General features: G+C 37.8%; 2 protein-coding genes, 1 long non-coding RNA gene and 1 pseudogene across 3 annotated transcripts; 2 read left to right on the forward strand and 2 right to left on the reverse strand.

Annotated features, from left to right (window-relative positions):
- The first annotated feature begins 420 nt into the window (after positions 1-420).
- Positions 421-6,542, forward strand: LOC125192122 (putative galacturonosyltransferase 10). The gene is made up of 3 exons (XM_089069553.1): positions 421-708; positions 3,286-4,794; positions 5,186-6,542. Exons 1-2 carry the CDS (start codon positions 556-558, stop codon positions 4,732-4,734), a joined length of 1,602 nt encoding a protein of 533 aa, XP_088925679.1. The 5' UTR covers positions 421-555; the 3' UTR covers positions 4,735-4,794; positions 5,186-6,542.
- Positions 6,543-7,519: 977 nt separating this feature from the next.
- On the reverse strand, positions 7,520-11,103 carry LOC125196585 (beta-glucuronosyltransferase GlcAT14A-like). The gene is made up of 4 exons (XM_048095168.2): positions 9,842-11,103; positions 8,815-8,890; positions 8,612-8,727; positions 7,520-8,216 (listed from the first exon to the last, which is right to left on the reverse strand). Exons 1-4 carry the CDS (start codon positions 10,443-10,445, stop codon positions 7,699-7,701), a joined length of 1,314 nt encoding a protein of 437 aa, XP_047951125.2. The 5' UTR covers positions 10,446-11,103; the 3' UTR covers positions 7,520-7,698.
- Positions 11,104-13,432: 2,329 nt separating this feature from the next.
- LOC148929736 (uncharacterized) lies at positions 13,433-14,317 on the reverse strand (annotated as a pseudogene).
- Positions 14,318-16,016: 1,699 nt separating this feature from the next.
- LOC148929737 (uncharacterized) lies at positions 16,017-17,346 on the forward strand. The gene is made up of 3 exons (XR_016137630.1): positions 16,017-16,167; positions 16,268-16,407; positions 16,931-17,346. It is a non-coding gene; the product is annotated as an uncharacterized LOC148929737 (long non-coding RNA).
- The last annotated feature ends 1,722 nt before the right edge of the window (positions 17,347-19,068 follow it).

Genomic DNA, 19,068 nt, shown 5'->3' on the forward strand with positions numbered 1-19,068 from the left:
CTTCCCCTCATTTACCCTTCCCCTCATAGATGATCTTACAAATCATATAAAATTACTATTTGGTAGTTATTGAATGAGGTTTATCAATTTTACTACATTTAATTGGTGTTTTTCATTTTATTCGACTATTTTGGGAGAGAATAACGGATAGTGTCATGACCAAGTAATTGAATAATAATTCTATGTTTATCAACCGATTTTTGCTTGTTTTATTTCAAGACTTTTACCCAATTAATAAATGTGATTTAATTTAAAAATTCATTATTTATTGATCCAAAAGTGAAAACCTAGTATTTTCCATTTTTGGATTGATATACATTTTTATTTCCCCCTTTTGTTTCATATTCTTAAATCTTAATGAATAATTCTAATTTCACCATCTACTTTTTAAATTTCTTTTCACACAAAAACCAGCTGAGATCGCTCTCCCGCACTTCACTGCCCATTTCCACCTCCAAATTCAAATTGAGCTCCGATTTCTTCAATCCGAGCCTCCCGAGTTGCAATTCGATAGGCTTTAATCAGAGATTGCGTGATTCTCTTCGCGCCGAGTAAATGCGGCGGCGCGGCGCAGATTACCGGCGGCCGGGGAGGCCGAAATTTCCAAATGCATTGTGGTTAACGATTTGTGGATTCGTGATTGTGCTCTTCGTTTTGGTGTTGAGACGCGCGAATCATCGTCTCACTTCGAGATCGGAGTATACAAAGGTAATATTTTTGATCGATTTGGTTTCTGATTTCAAGCTACATTAATCTGCGTGTTTTGAGTGATTTATGTTTGTGCATTGCGATTTTGAGCTTTAATTAGCCACGGTGGATATTTTTGTGGTTTATTTCGATGGTTTTTACCTTTGAATTTTGATGGTAATTTCACAGTAGAGAAAAATGCATAGTTGTTTATGCTTTTTGGAATGTGAAGAATCTATTTTTTAGTGCCTCGATAGCTTCAAGATTGGGATAGTAATGAAATTAGGGTCTGTTTGGCACACGGAATTGAAATTGAAATTCTATGGAATTGAATTAAAAGGAATTGAATTAGAATTCAATTCCAAATCCTTTGTTTGGCAAAATGAAATAATTGATATGGAATTTAATTTAAAAATTGAATGTGTGCAGTGTGTGTGTGAATGTGTGCAGTGTGTGTGTAAGAATGTGTGCAGAGTGTGTGTGGATGTGTGCAGTGTTTGTGTGTAAAAAAGTGTGTGCAGTGTGTGTGTGTAAATGTGTGTGTGCAGTGTGTGTGTGAATGTGTGCAGTGTTTGTGTGTTAATATGTGTGTGCAGTGTGTGTGTGTGAATGTGTGTGCAGTGTGTGTGAATGTGTGCAGTGTGTGTGTGTGTAAATGTGTATGTGCAATGTGTGAGTGAATGTGTGCAGTGTGTGTGTGAATGTGTGCAGTGTTTGTGTAATTGTGTGCAGTGTGTGAGTGAATGTGTGCAGTGTTTGTGTGTGAATGTGTGTGTGTAATTGTGTGCAGTGTGTGAGTGAATGTGTGCAGTGTTTGTGTGTGAATGTGTGTGTGTAAATGTGTGCGGTGTGTGTGAATGTGTGTGCAGTGTGTGTGTGTGTGTAAATGTGTATGTGCAGTGTGTGAGTGAATGTGTGCAGTGTTTGTGTGTGAATGTGTGTGTGCAGTGTGTATGTGTGAATGTGTGCAGTGCTTGTGTAAATGTGTGCAGTGTGTGAGTGAATGTGTGCAGTGTTTGTGTGTGAATGTGTGTGTGCAGTGTGTATGTGTGAATGTGTGCAGTGTTTGTGTAAATGTGTGCAGTGTTTGTGTGTGAATGTGTGTGTGCAGTTTGTGTGTGAATGTGTGCAGTGTGTGTGTAAATGTGTGCAGTGTGTGAATGTGTGTGCACTGTGTGAATGTGTGCAGTGTGTGTGTGTGTGTAAATGTGTATGTGCAGTGTGTGTGTGTGAATGTGTGCAGTGTGTGAGTGAATGTGGGCAGTGTTTGTGTGTGAATGTGTGTGTGCAGTGTTTGTGTGTGAATGTGTGCAGTGTTTGTGTGTGTGTAAATGTGTATGTGCAGTGTGTGAGTGAATGTGTGCAGTGTGCAGTGTGTGTGTGAATGTGTGCAGTGTTTGTGTGTGAATGTGTGTGCAGTGTTTGTGTGAATGTGTGCAATGTGTGTGAATGTGTGTGCAGTGTGTGTGTGTGTGTGCGCAATGTGTGTGTGTGTAAATGTGTATGTGCAGTGTGTGAGTAAATGTGTGCAGTGTGTGTGAATATGTGCAGTTTGTGTGTGTGTGTGTGTGAATGTGCATGTGCAGTGTGTGTGAATGTGTGTAGTGTGTGTGCAATGCGTGTGTAAGAATGTGTGCAGTGTGTGTGTAATTTAATAAATATTTGGAATCTACTACTTTTTATATGGAATTCAAATTGTGGAATTGGAGGATTTGGAATCGTAATTCGATTCCAAATCCAAGAATTTTTATGATACCAAACATTGAATTTGGAATTTAAGGCTTCAATTCCATGTCCACACCTCCAATTCCGCGTACTAAACATAGCCTTAATATTGGTATACGCTCCCAGTCCCGTGTTAAGCAAGACGCTTCTTTTGGACACGAGAATTAAGTAAGTGGAGTGATGTTAAAGTAGCAAAGTTGGTAAATTAGATAAGGGAATTGATTATTGCTGAAAGAGGAAAAGAGTCATTTAACTTGGGATGTCCCGAAAAAGGATTCAGATCGATTAACTTGGGATGGATAGAGTACGTACTTAGTGCCAATGTTTGGCCTTTATCAGCTTCAGAAGGATTTGTTGTGTTGTTGTTTGTATGAAGTTAAGCTTTTAACAGCTGCCGGTTGCTATAGTCCAGAAATGTTGGCTGGATTCGCGTTTATGCAATACCTTCGTATTTAACAAGCGGGTTGTCTTTGAGGGTGCTTGCGCTAGGTTTATTAGTTTTGGTTTAAATCGAATAATTTGACAAATGCTACTATATGGATGACTATATGTATATGTTGAAGTTAAGAAAAGTCTGAAATTTTATGTGTTAATCATGGTGATTGTAGGAGTATTGTCTTTGTGTTTGAGAAGTATTAATGAGATGGGTTCCGACGCATCGTACTAAGCAATAAAATCGTGTCGATTTGCTCTGTTTGCTGATGTTAGTGCTGAAAGATCATAGCTCTTGTTCATTGCGGGGAGCCTTCTTGAAGGTTCTTGGTATTTAGTTGTTTTGTGTTGTGTTTGGTATTTCACTGACTTATGAATTAGTTTGCTTGATTTTTTCGTTGTGAATCTGATATCGATATCCCTTTTATGCTATACACGCAGAGACCGCCTAGACAGGAAAGGTTCACTGATGGGCTTAACATCACTGACGAAATGTTGAATCCCGATTCTCTGACGAGGCAACTGAACGACCAAATTTCTCTGGCTAAGGGATTTCTGGTTATTGCGAAAGAGAGCAACAATCTGCAATTTGCGTGGGAACTCAGTGCTCAGATTCGAAACTCACAGATCCTTGTGTCGAATGCTGTCTTAAGAACTCCACTGGCAATCAGCGAATCGGGAACTGCTGTCCGCGATATGGCTCTTCTGCTCATTCAGGCTCAGCAGCTTCGTTACGATAGCGCTACCGTAATCATGAGATTGAAGGCCAAGATACAAGGTCTCGAACAGCAAATGAGCTCGACCGACGAGAAGAGTGGAAAGTATGGACAGATCGTGGCTGAAGAAGTCCCGAAGAGTTTGTTTTGTCTCGGTGTTCGACTGACCGGTGAATGGTTTAGGAATGCGTATTTGCAGAGGAAGCTCAAAGAGAATCGGCAAACTGCTTTGCAGCTCAAAGATAACAGCTTGTATCATTTCTGTGTCTTCTCCGACAACATCCTCGCTACTTCAGTCGTTGTGAATTCGACATCCCTGAATTCAAAAAATCCCGAGGAGATCGTCTTCCACCTCGTGACCGATGAAGTCAATTACGAAGCAATGAAGGCTTGGTTCACCATGAATGCTTTCGGAGGAGTGACGGTCAATGTTCAGAAGATCGAAGATTTCAGCTGGTTGAACGCGTCCTACGTGCCTGTTCTCAAACAGCTCCAAGACTCCGAAACCCGGAGATACTACTTCTCCGACAGCGGTGGCGACAGTCGGACTCCGATCAAGTTCCGGAACCCGAAATACCTATCCATGCTCAACCACCTCAGATTCTACATCCCCGAAGTCTTTCCCGCCCTGAAGAAGGTGGTTTTTCTCGACGACGACGTCGTGGTGCAGAAAGATCTCTCGCCTCTGTTCTCGCTCAACTTGAATGGCAACGTCAATGGTGCGGTCGAGACGTGTATGGAGACATTCCATAGATACCACAAGTACTTAAACTACTCCCACCCTCTCATCCGCGAGCACTTTGACCCCGACGCCTGTGGTTGGGCGTTTGGGATGAACGTGTTCGACTTGGACGAATGGAGGAAAAGGAACGTCACCAGCATCTACCACTACTGGCAAGAGAAGAACGTCGATAGGACTCTCTGGAAACTCGGCACCCTCCCTCCCGGTCTGCTGACCTTCTACGGTTTGACCCAGCCTTTGAGCCCTTCGTGGCACGTGCTGGGCTTGGGCTACACGAACATCGATCCACACTTGATCGAGAAGGGAGCGGTCCTTCACTTCAACGGGAATTCGAAGCCCTGGTTGAAGATCGGGATGGAGAAATACAAGCCCCTTTGGGATAGATACGTCGATTACAGACATCTGGTGCTGCAGCAGTGCAACGTCCGTTAGGTTCGGTTTCGAGAATCGGAACCTCCCTACACTGGGATGAGTAGAATCATGCTTGCTGGGGTAAGTTAATTTAGCCCTTCATATTTTAGTTATTATTACAAACATTTGTTATTTCATTGTTATAACATAATATTGAGCAATAGCATATAGTTTCTTGTTAAATTATTCTGTCTCTGCTTTGCCTAAAACCAACTGGTGATAAGAGGAGTGACTCAATAGGTATTTAAGTTGATTTCTTTCTACTTCGCATTTTCAATGTCGAGCAACTCACATGTGAATATCTCAACCGAGCTGTCGTAATAAGTAGGTCCAAATACTAATGTGAAACAAACGAGGATATGCAAAACATTCAAGAAATCCCTTAAAAACTAAAACTCAGTCTCCCCTGTTTCTTCCTTGTCTTCACTTTCATCAGCATCTCTAACATCTCTCTCTTCTGCACTTCTCTCAGCAGCTCCTTTCCGTCCCGCAACATCGACACGCTGGTGCTCGTTTCCATCCTCCGCATTCTCGTCTCCCGGCTGCTCATTCTCTTGTTCGCGCCCGCCCTCCGTCTTCCTCTCAGAGCCCTCGGCCAGCTCTTCCAACGAGGCACGAGTCTGCTCCGCGCTCGAGTTTCTGAGAGCAGCATCCGCCATTGTCGAATCTCCGTCGCTCTTCCTCACTTGCGCTTGCTTCCCAACCGATCTCCATCTCCTCCCCTTAGCCCGCCTCAGATACCCGCGTTTCCCTCTGAATCTACGAGTGCTTCCCCGCACCTCCGATCCCCGATCATCCGCGCCATCTTCCTTCCCTCTCGTCGCTTCATTTTCCACGCTCGTGTCGTTCGTCTCCTCTGTTTCTTCCGACGCACTCTTCCCCCCTCCACTCCCCGTCGCGTCCGCCACTGTCGCATTCGATCCAACGCCATTCGCCAGGCGAAGCCTCAGATCCTCGATTTCGCCTTCCTTCCGCCTCACCTCCTCCCGGAGAGCCTCAACCTGAAGGCGGCTCTGGTCATTCATCTGCGCATACTTCTCCTGGAAGGCCGACTCGGCCGCCCTCTGCTCCTCTCTCAGAGACGAAATCGTCGACTGCATCTCCGACACCTTCGTGCTGAGCTCCGCCTTCTGAGACCCGAGGCTCGCCATGTTCGTCCGCATCTCCTCCGCCTTCCTCCTCGTCTCCGCCACCCGCTCCCTCTCCTTCTGCAAGAGGAGATGAAGGGAGAGGATCTGATCATCCTTTTCCTTGATCATGAGAGAAAAAGAGCTTCTCTCTTTAAGCCTATGGATTCCCATTAGGCCAAGAATCCCACACCCAAAAACACAACACACAATTGCCATTACTATGTAAGCATTGCTCCATCTCCTTCTGTGGCTGTGGCTGTGAGTTCCCTTCATTGTATCTCTCTCTGTTTAGAAAAGGGATTGGGAGATGAGTAGTGATGGTTTTAGGGGGAAAGATGGCATAATTAATGTGTGTTGCTTCTCATGACAAAAAGGCCTTTACTCAGACAGTCAAGCTCATGCATTTCTAGAGAGAGAGGCACAGTTATACATGCATTTTGTGTATGTAAAGTGGCGGAGAAAGCAAGGAGGAGAGGGCGTAGATTCAGGCCATTTTTTTTCGGTTATATTCTTGTAATTTGTATAAAAGTAGATGGGGTTTATTTAGTTTAGAATTTGTGTGTTGTCTTTATACACATGCAATTGAGTTTGTGCATAACACCACCGCATTTGTTGAGCAATTGGAGGAGCGCTGCCTTCTATGCAAAAATTGTGTTGACTAAACTTTGTGACTTCAAAGATAATACTCTCTTCTTCATCTTAACTTACCTTCACTCCTTGGTACAAGTTTTAAGAATTTTGTTAAATATATAAGGGCATTCCTAATCTGATACGAGTTTTAAGAATTTTGTTAAATATATAAGAGCATTTGCATTGACTATTAAGATTGAGTGTTAGATTGAAGGATGTGGCTCAGCTACCTTGTGGATGAATAAATTGACCTGAGTTATGAGTTATAAGAAAATGATGTTTAATTAGTTTACTGGATAAATAAGGAGTAAAGTATAAGAATAAATAAAATACTTTTTATAGTAAAGTATAAGAATAAATAAAATACTTAATAACTTAATAAGGGACTAAGGGAGTACTTATATATTAGTGAATTTTCAATATTTATGTGACTTTAGAAAACATGTAACTTGAATAAATGTATGAAATGGAATAGTAATATAAAAAATAATGAATTGAAAAAAATATGTTTTAAACTTTGCGTGTGACTAATAAATGTAATTAGTATAATGAGTGTAAAACAGTTAATAGAATATGAGATTTTTTAATAAAAAGCAGATGGAGACTTTTTTTATGCCTTGGGGTGATCCAAAAGTCCAAGGTAGTTTGTTCGCACATATTTGTGTATAGTAACAAAATGTTTAAATATTAGTACATTCTTTATCACTTCCTCAGTCTGTCATTAGGAGTCTGATTCATAGGCGGCACGTATTTTAAGAAATGTTAAGAAAAGTGGATAGAAAAAAGTTAGTGGAATAGGGGTCCCACTTGTATTTATTAGTTTTAAATAAAATATGAGTGAAATGAGTTAGTGGAAAGTGAGACCCTATTACCATTTATAGTAAAAGTGAATCGGGACTTTTATTCGCGGACGGACTAAAATGAAAAAACGAGACTCCTATTCGCGGACGAAGGGAGTATATTTTACTAGTAGTACTACTATTTCACAACAATAATATAGGTGCAAAGAACTATACACAAGATCACTCAATTAAAAAAAATCAAAATTCCAGCACAACAATAAAATCCATTTCTCAATTAAAGAAAAACAAAATTCTACATTAATGTACACTTTATATCAACAATCAATGTACATCTTTCATCTTGTTAGAGAGAAACACTACTTGCTTAGAAAAATTGCAAACAGCTTCTCATCTCAATCAATGCAAACCCCTCTCTCTCTCTCTCATCCCTGCTTCAAACACTGCTTACTTCGAAAATCATCAGACAACAATGTCTTCATGAGCCCCAGCAGCCTCTGAGCCCCGGGGCCAGGTCTAAAAACTGAGTCATCGCCTCTCACCAAGCAAGGATCGGCCCCGCCCTCCGAGCTCCCCACGCACCACGCCCCGGGGGAGAAACGGTCCGTCCGGCCGAGCAGCTCCCGGTCGATCTTGTCGAGCACCGGATCGTCCTTGTGGAACTTCCTGGCGAAAGGCGAGCTGCTGTTCACCATCTTGCTGAAGTCCCTCATCGTCAGGGACCTCGGGTGCTGCTTCGGGGGCGTGTCCCACGCGATGTAGTGGAGGTCGTGGCTTATGGCGGTGCCTTGGAACTCCTCGGTGTTGCAAAGGACCGTGTGGAAGTAGCCCTCCGGAGATGAAACGAAGTTCGTGTAGTACATGAGGATCGTCCGGGGGAGATTTTCCCACCCCCATATGCAGTACTCCACGAACGAGCGCGTTAGAACCACCCAAGCCGAGCCTGCGTAAGACGCAAGACGAAGAATACTCAAAAATCCGCGTAACAGTGTTATCAAAAATTCGTAAATATATGGCCGTTTTATGATTTTGGTCCAAAACATTATGTTTGGTACCTTCACATCCAGAACTTATGAAATCGGTCCGTTTTTTTTTTTTTACACCTTTTTTGGATGGTCAAACAGAATTCGGGTTGACCGTTAGTTTTTGACGGTTCCGTCCAAAAAAGGCAAAAAAAAGGACCGATTTCATGAGTTCGGGATAAAAAGGTACCAAAGATAATGTTTTACACCAAAAATCGTAAAACAACTATATGTTTATGACCAGTTTTGGACTTCAGTAATCTGTTTCAAGAATTTACAATTGCGTATAAATCGTGCAAGGGCATAAATAACGCACCGGTGAACAACTTAAATGATGTAGGGAGAGAGCGGCGCTGTGTGGTCCAGGCAATGTCGGATTTTTTAGACAAGTATAGGCCGGGATCGATTATGATAGGCTTCGCTCGCTGGTTCCTGGAAAACGTATGATGCAAAAGGTTGTCTTTAGTTGCATCAAACGTGTAACGCTATAGCCAGTTTCTCGAGTGTCTAGATACTTACAGCTTCCAGCCGTAGATCTGTGTGTGCTCGATAAAGTTGAGATTCCGAGAAAGGTTCGAGAAAACATAAAGCATATCTGCACAATGAATAAAAGCTTCAATATCTTCAAAACAAGAGTTTTACAAATAGAAGAGTCAATGATAATGTCAATTGAAGACACGGTGCATAACGTTGTCCACAAAAAAATCGATCTTTATGCTGTTCTCGACACAATATAACAAGCCCTTATTTCAAAATTTCAATACGAAAAACCAAAGAAAGCACTTGTTGCTTAATAAACCAACAATTTCTGCATAGTTATGACTAAGTTATGAACAATTTGTTCTCAGTTTCAGTAGCATTAGTTTTCGATAATGACACAAATCTATCAATGCATACTATTTCGAGAAAAGGTGGATGGAGACAATTCATAGGATGGAGCTTTTCTTCAAATGCTTTAGACTTTAACCGACATTCAATTCTATGTTGTGTCACATGTTCAAGCAGTAGGTAAAGCATTAATGGCAATGAAATGCATCACCTAATTCACCGATGTGGAAATGGTCCCGAATCATAAGCTTGATTCAAATTTTGTTCACAATTGCTAAAAGAATCCAAAGCTTTATCAATTCTTACGAGCCAATGTTCATATACGGCTAAACTTAAACAAACTATCGACTTAAACAGCAAACAACTAAATTTCTAGAAGGCAGTTTCTTTGATCCATTACATACCTAGACTCGTGTATGATACATGCTCAATAGTTCGAAGAAATTCAGAAAAAAACAAACTGCTCTCAAAATATCTAAGAATAATTTTATGCAATGTTGAACTACCAAAGTAAGCCAATTACTACTAGAGCACGTGAAACGTATAATAGCAAGTCTCCCTTTCCTATACTTCACAATCACGAGATCAGATGAGAAACAGGCTCGACCCTTTTCGAAATTTTACATCTTATGACCTAGCAACATTTCAAAAAGCACAAAAGCATGAAGAATACACAAGAATATCACGATAATTGGGGCGAACAAGGCGGAGAACTCACCATCTTGAGTCACGAGAGGATAATCGGAAGCACTCAGATTGATAAACCAATCCCAATTCAAGCTCTCCTTCAGCAGAATTGCTACAGCTTGGAGAGTGCAAGCAATCATAGTAGGACCTTTGTACGTCACCAAATTCGACTGAGCCATCACGCGCACATTCTCCACAGCGCTAAACGTCGGGTCATTCTTCACGGATATAGTCAAATTCAGCCTCTCTCGTGGAGGAGCCTCGAGATCCATGTGAAGAATATACTGATTCCTGGGATGATACACGGCCTGCAACGTCCTCAGCATCCTCTGGCTGTCTCCCTTCGTCCCTGAAATCAGATAAGCGAGCCTTGGTGGCTCGGCTTCAGCAACCTCAGTCGATTCCAAAGACTCCCTCATCTCAGATTCTATGAAATACCCCTCTGCCTTCTCCTCAGCATCCTCAAACGACTTAGTATCGAATTGCAACTGATCCCGGCCATTTTGAGACGTGTACAGCCCGAAAATGGTGCCGGTCAACAGAGTGATCGATACGAGCAAGTTCACAAAGAATGGCATTTTCCATCTTCTATCACTAAACATCCTTCCTGATTGAGGATTGCCATTTTTCCTCATGCTCAACTGTTGTTAAACTCTCCACTTTTTCAAGAAAAACCACAACTTTTATCTATGATTCTCAGAGCTCTCTTCTTTAATGAAAAATGCTATAAATAAATAGCTTCAAGATTCCCCAAATCTCCACCCACAAAAGAACTACCTTTTCTTCAAAGGGCCCCTATGAAATGTGGGCAAAACAAGGGTTCTTGAATTACCATAAATCAAGAAAACAAAGTATATATACCAAGAAACAAATTAATTTCCAAATTGAATTTACCCCCAAAATTGAAAAAAACCAAACCTTCTACCTCAGCAATAACTTCTCCTAGATCCAACCACTAATAAATAATAAAACAGAGATACCACATGGGCTTCCCCCAAGATTCAATCTTTCCAACAAAGAATTCCTAAAAATGTACAAACAAATCAAAATCTTGATATTGCACCAAGCAAGAACCTTCCCACTTCAAAAAACAGCTAAAAAGATGCAACCTTTGGATCAAAAGAAGTGTAATTATAAAAGAATATCTTACTATGATGGAGGTGCTATGCTAGAAATGAAAGAAAACAGAGCTGCTGCCGTTTTAAGATTCCAACAGGAAAGAGTAAAGTTGGATGAGAGAGAGAGAGACAGAGAGAGAGGAGAGGGCCGTTGCTTAAGAGTTGGGTTTTGAGTTTAATAATTAGCAGCATAATTATTATATTAAATGGGTTCGATTAAATTTATGCAGCTCTATAATGGTAAAGTATGACAAAATTGGATGGTTATTTATAGGCATTGATATTGACAAAATACCTGACAAACGTTGATAGCACGGTTGGCTTCTTTTTTTCTTGCTTCGACCGTTTGCTATTGTTTTATCCAATAATAAATAGCCTTGTTTTTTGAAAAGAGGGAACGTCTTTTTTGGTCCACGAACTTTGCCAAAGTATTATTTTAGGTCCGTAAACTTTAAAAATATCATTTGAAGTCTATCAACTATGGATTAATATCATTTGAAGTACTTTTTTACTATTTTCAAGTTTTTCTGGACGAAAATACCCTCAATACCTTAAAGGGTATATATTTTTAATAAACTTATCATATACTCATATTTTTTATAAATATCTTTACAATATAATTTTGACGAATTTTCTAAATATAATTTGACCTTCAATATTATCACTTAATTTTGTGACATGAAAGTAAAATTGCTTCTTCAATTTTTTATATTAAAGAATTTTAATTGAATAAAGAATTTTTTTTTAATAATAGAAAATTAAATAAGGATCTTTTCTTGCATGTCATAAAATTAAGTGATAATATTGAAGGTCAAATTATATTTAGAAAATTCATCAAAAACATATAGTAAAGATATTTATAAAAAATATGAGTATATGATAAGTTTATTAAAAATATATACCCTTAAAAATATTGAAGGTATTTTCGTCCAGAAAATCTTGGAAATAGTAAAAAAGTACTTCAATTGATATTAACCCATAGTTGGCAGACCTCAAATGATATTTTCAAAGTTTACGGATCTAAAATGATACTTTGATAAAGTTCGTGGACTAAAAAAGATGTTCCCTCCTTTAAAAATTGAGTCTAGTTTATATATACTCCATTTGTCATGGATGCATTAGTTTTATCCAAGAAGGAATTTAACCTTTTTTACTTTGGTGAAATAGTTATTGATATTTAATTGAAAATAAATTCATAGGATTGGTGATACGAGTATATCACTATAAATATCTCCATATATTTATTATTTAATTTAATAATAATTTAGCATATATTTCCATTATGTTATTTCATTCAAGAAATATCAAATTATCTTATTTTTCTTTTATTATGTTTTATTTTCTTTTGCAATCCTAAATCTTGGTTTAATCGACGGGCAAAACTCTCGTGACTACCGTCTATCGTGTTAAGGGAACTTTACACCAAATTAAACCATTAGCTGAATTAATTAACACTAATTTTAATTGTTATAGATCACATATCAAAAGTAAATCATTAGCTGAATCAATTAATATGTTTCCTTTATCTCTTAAAAATAGATTATATTTTATCATTTTCGAATGCGCCTTTCAATTGTATTTAAGAAATTTTTTCTCTCTAATCACTTTTTTCTTTCTATCTCTCTTATTTTTATTAGTGCATTAAAATTAGTGTCATTTCAAATTTTGTCTATTTTTTAGGGACGTAGGATGTATATTTCTACATGGATAGGGATAAATAATACTCTATCCGTTTCACTATAGTTGAGGTGGAACTTTTGGGCACAGAGTCTAATAAAGGGATGTTGGGTGTGTTAAATAAACCGATAAAAAAGTAAGAGAGGGGAAAAGATAGAGAGAATAAAGTATAAAATGAATAAAGTAGAGAGAAAAAAGTAAAAGAGAGTAAAGTAAGAAAGAGAAAAAAGTTACCATATATGGAAATGACTCAACTATGAAGAAACTTCCCGAAATAGAAAAATGACTCAACTATAGTGAAACGAAGGGAGTACCATGAATAAGTTTTTCTTCATAATATTTAATCAGATATACTCCCTCCGTCCCAGATAATTCGATCCAGTATTCCAATTCGGGTTGTCCCACATAATTTGTCTCATTTCACTTTTACCATATTTGGTAGTGGACCTCATATTCCAATAACTCATTCCTACTCACATTTTATTATAAAACTAATACTTTAAAAGTATGATCCACATCTCACCACTTTTTAACTCACTTTCCATTACATTTCTTAAAACTCGTGTCGGGTTAAAGTGTCCAAAATTATCTGGGACGGAAGGAAGGAGTACTTAATAGTAAGCTATGGTGTGGAAATTGATAAATTAACAATTGATATGATGCAGACAAGGTAAAGTTTAAAATAATTATATAATCAAGGATCAAATGAATTGAGATTTCAAAACATACATGACCTATCAAAACTATTACAAGGATCAGTTAAAAAAAAAAGAGTGTGTATATACCAAGGTGATGTAGATAAGGTTAAACCGAAAATAAAGATCACATCAAATATAATGTGATCCTTTTAATGAATTAACATTGCTAAATCCCATGCTTGTAAGAAACATAAAGTTTTGCATATAAAGATCGATACAGGAATAATAAACTCCACTATATGGCCTAACTTTTTTAGTGCTTCTAGAGTAAATATATAATCGGTCATCACTTCTGAACAACAAGTTATCAAATGCCCAAACTTTGAGGGGGAACACAAGTTCAACATGCTTACATAACTTTGGTGTATTGATGGTATATTCCTTCACCCAAAAATTCGTGCCTCTGTAGTTCATCATTATCCATATAACAATATGCAAGCGATCTGAAACATCACATAAATATAGTCGACCCTCTAAAACACTTAGCTTCTATAAGTGCGAATGATCTGAAGTGTCATGTTGAGGGAGAGAAATACTGGTAAAAAGCTCAGTTTCAATATCAAGGCAACATACAAAGAGGTTGCTTGCTGTATCATATGCCAACCAATTTAGGTTTCCATTAAAAAAAAGAAGCAACCGTTTGTGTAGGGACACCCGGTGCTCCTTCAATGCATCTCCACACCCCTTGTCCTCCTCTTCCCCCGGGAGTATATATATAACACGACCAAAATAATCTAGATCCTTGGTAACCGCATAAAATCTTATACTGTCTGCTTATTTTACTTACTCCAAGCCCAAATAGGGACCTAAAGTCACGAAAATGCGTGGGCATAGGAAGAGTGACATATTCAAGATTCTGCGGATTGCATATGAAAAAATTATTACACCATTTAAATCGCATCCAAAGCAAACCTTTAACTGAAACAAGTATAACGCGGTCGTCAAAAAGATTGGATTGATACCAAATTCTACCCATAGACCACTTGAGTCTAAGAAGTGGCATGAAGGCCTCATCGCAGACTATGCACACATCATCCGATGCAACATGGCGTGTAAGCCATATACGACGGTGCAAGCAAACCCCCTTCTATCGTATGGCGCCATGACTTACAAACACTCTTGCATGCTATAATGCTTCTAATCGGGAGTCTTTTTAGGATCTCTAGCGGGATCTCTCGCGGTAGATTTGTAAGCAAATCTTCCTTCATTGTCACAAAAAAAATATTCTTATAATTCAATTTATAATCATTCATGATAATAGGGTTTGATTAGTATCAACAGTGTTAAAAAATACAAGTAAATAAACAAAACCTTAGGCTTTGAGGAAGGCTTGCAGCAATAACTCCCCATTGATTCTTTGTTTCTTCTTCTTCTTCTAGTTTTCAGATGCACGTATAGTTATAGAATATCTAATTCTAATTCTATATGAATATGGATTTGATATAAAATATTAGATGGATTTGATACTGAGAAGAAATCGGAATCAAGAAGTTTCATGGATAAGGATTTAGATGAGAGGAAATATTGAGAAGCCAAATTGGCGTTTTATAGTAAATAAATAAATCAATAAAAGTGAATGATAGGAAAATAATATTTTAAATTACGTACATCTCATTAAAGATTAGAATTACAAATATTTATATTATCTAGGATTACAAGGAGTTTAAAAGATATCCCATACAAAGAAAGTAAATCAATAAAATAAGAGACCAGTGGTTAATGAATAACTAGGGGCGGATTTCTTGAACAAATTACATAAAACCAGATATAATTATATGATCTGATGGTTAAAAAATCACAGATGTGTAAAATAATTCAAAATGAAAAACCCCAAAACATATAATTAAACGACTTTATAAATTAACAAAGTGCTTTAAAAATCACATATGTGTAAAACAATTTAAATGACCATTTTATTCCCTATCACAAAACAGTAATCATAATTCTATATTGTATTAATCTCAACCACAAAACAATAATCATAATCTTTTATTGTATTAATAGACATCATAAATGCTTCAATACCATACACATCAAAAAGTAGAGATAATCATCAATCTAAAGATTCAATAAAATATAAGTATGCGGCATAAAAAAATTTACTATATAACAACAATATATTCGTTCATAAAGTTTAGAAAACTTATTTGCATCAACCTCCTAGATATACAAATTAAAATTTTCAAAATATTCACACAATCTCTCTCACAAAATAAAGGATACTCCTACTATATTGCTTATAATAATTGTGCATGAAAATTATTTCCAAAGTCAAGCCCAACACTTAATACTCAAAACCCAAGACTAAAAAGAGTTACAAAATAAATAAATAAATAAAACATTAACCAAACATAAACACATTGTCAAATCTTCTTCTTCACTCAGATATTAATTTTCTTCTGCAATATACTTCTGCTACACCTTACGTATCCATCTCATTTCCTCCTTATTCTCGAACAATTGGAGAATCGATATCAAATTTCACTATTGTTGACCATTCGGATCGAGAGGGACCTTGACACCGTTCTTATAATAGATTAATCATAATAGGACCTTTTATATTTCTACATGTATAGGGATTAATAATACTATAAATAAGTGTTTCTTCATAATACTTATAATATCGAATAGTAAGATATGATATAGAAGTTGATAAAATATCAAATGATAACATACATCTACTACATACCTATCAAAACTATTAGGGCCCATCTGGTAGCCCCAAATAGCCTTGAAACGCGATTTTATCTGGGCCATTCTCCTGTTTGGTAGCAGCCGCTCCAATCGGCCGACCCGACAAACTTCCAGCGGATTTCAAGGTTGTACAGACTACTATCGGCATAGGTGTGTTAGCACTATCAGAGGTGGGAGTGGTATAGTTTTCATGAATTGGTGTTAACTCTGATAGTGAGACGAATTATACCAAATTACCCTCCGACGGTTTGGTTTGGTCCACCGCTGCAGGTGAACGTGGATCTGCCTGGATTTGCAAAGCTTCGGGGGTCGGCGACGTCGTTAACCCAAAGTCGAATTCGGACGAAAATCCAATCTAGTGAGTGACCGCCTATTCTCAAATTTGGAATTATCGGCCTTTATACATCCGGGTATGTCGAATTAATGGGTATTTGGTTTTGATCTGGTAGCTATGATTATGCAATTGGTGTTGATGGTTGAAATTGGGTTGATATAGTTTCAATTTTGACACTGCGCGAGTGACCGACTATTATGCAAGCCGGAAATGCATTATTTGCACTGTCAAACTGTACAAATTGTGTTCACAATTTGCAATGTTTGTAGTTGTGATGTTGATTTGAGCATGGCTTTGTGTAAATTCCCCCAAAGATTAACTATTTCCTCCCCAGTTCAGCTATTTCACCGTCTGCAATGCATAATTTCAGTTTTTTAAAGCTCCATCGGATGGGCAGGTCTGAATACTCGTCATATGTGGGGTTTAGATGTAGGACCGTGTATTTGTTAATCCATATTTGTATTGTTTTGAATAAAATTCCAATGTTCATGTTTAGTTTTTGCATTCTGTTGTTTAATCTGCCTTACACAAATATGTACCAAGGTATTGATTTAGGGCAGCCACCACTAATTCCATTGTGTTGCCCCTTCGAGTTTAAGGTCCTGAGCTTCATTACTGGATGGAGGACTCCCGAGATAGGAAGAGAAAGGAGATGGAGGCCGCGGGAAGAAGGGAGCTTATGCAGAAAATCACACAGCAGCTCGGGGAGGCAACCATGGCTGATTTCTGATCCGTTCGCCAAATGGTGAGACGACCCTTTATAACATAGACATAGTGTATGACTTGGTTGAGCAGTTTGTGTATGACTCGGTGTTTACCGCCATAATTTCACACAATTTGTGAGTGAGGATGGATAATTCACCAAGCAACCGGGAGAGGGGTAGTTTAGGCAAATGATTGTTTGTTGGGCTTCGGTTTTAGCCATTCTCCATTTCAACCAAACAATGGAAATAGGCTTATCATTCTGGATGGGCTGAACCAAACATGGGTTAACACTATCCACCCATTCATGAAAGCCCATTAACCATGTACCCATGTTTAATATTTTTGCGGCTACCAGACGAGCCCTTATAAAGACCTGTTAAAACAAGAAAACTGCGTAAACTAATGTATAGGAAAGTTTGGGGCATAAATGTGATAATTGAATAATGAAAAATATACCACTACAACAAAAATTGAGACGCCTATTACTGATATTTGAAAATTTTCAAAAATAATCATAATTAAGGACGTAAAAGAAGGCGTCTCTAAATTGAGGATAAACAATCTGAATAATCACATATACATAGTTGATTCACCAAAAAGCACATTATTGTTAAAGAGTTCAGTATCAATATCAAGGCAATACACTAAGAGATTCATCTCTATGTCATATGCCAAAATCCATTCAAAAGTGACTCAGCCGGTCGTGTAGGGTTGTCCGGTGCTCCTTCAATGCGTCTCCACACCCCTCGTCCTCCTGTTCCCCCTAGAGTGTATACATAATATGACCAACATCCAGATTCTAGATAACCATATACAATCTTATATTTTCTGCTTATTTTACATTCATAAATGGAACGAACGATCTTTATAAGCTTAGGCTTACGCCTAGGCAGAGGAACCTTGATAAATTCATAAGCCATTCCATTCACTACGTAAAGATGATCAAACTGTTCCACGAAATACAAACGATTATATGAACGATGAAGTACCCTACGGTTGTGTAGGGTTCGACTGCATGGACCGTGCAAGTCGAATGTGACAAGTAATTTCCGAATACACGAAGGAGAACCCCCTCCTTCTATAATAACGCGCCACGCTTTACAAACATATTTGCACGTTATAATGCTTCTAATCGGGAGTCTCTCCAGGATCTCTAGTGTCATCTCTCGAGGTAGATTTGTAAACAAACCTTCCTTCGTTGTTACAAAATAAAATATTAGGAAAGGTGAAGAAAAATTAGTATTGCAATTCAATTTATAAATTATAAATCAATTAATCATAATAGGGTTTGATTAGTATCAAGAAAACCTTAGGCTCTGATGAAGCTTTGCCGCAACAAATTCCCATTGCTTCTTCCTTTCTTCTTGCTCTTTTAGTTTTCAGATTATAGTAATTTTATCGCCGCCGCCTCCTCACCACGTATAAGTATAGATACCTATTTGAGTTTTTATATGGAAATGGATAAATAATCATCCAGTTTTATTTCTTGGCATTTTACACGTATCTAAATGATGTGTGTGAAAATATAAGATGATTCGATATTAAAAAAAAATCGGAAAGTGCGTTAAGAGTGAATAATAGGAAGTGAATGTTTTTTAAAACATTTTATTAAAAATACATAAGTATATAATTTGCTAGTAAACTATCAAACTACTATTGAATTGTTGATTTAGATGAGAGGAAATATTAAGAAGCCAAATTGGAGTTTTATACTCCCCCGTCCCAAGATAAGCGAAACACGTCTTTTGGGCATGAGAATTAAGGAATTAATATTTAAATAGTTAAAGTGGAGAGAATAAAGTATGAGAGAGAAAAGTAGAGAAATAAAGATAGAATAAAGTAGATGAAAAATAAAGTAAGAGAAATGATTTTTTTGCTAAAAAAGGAAATGACTCACTTATAATGGGACATCCCAAAAAGGAATACGACTCGCTTATCTTGGGACGGAGAGAGTAGTAAATAAATCAATAAAAGTGAATGATAGGAAAAGAATATTTTAAATTACATCTCATTAAAGATTAGTTTTACAAAT

Source organism: Salvia hispanica, chromosome 4 (genome assembly GCF_029641045.1).
Source record: "Salvia hispanica isolate PSC_SH4W2 chromosome 4, Shi_PSC_v1, whole genome shotgun sequence".
Classification (NCBI taxonomy): domain Eukaryota; kingdom Viridiplantae; phylum Streptophyta; class Magnoliopsida; order Lamiales; family Lamiaceae; genus Salvia; species Salvia hispanica.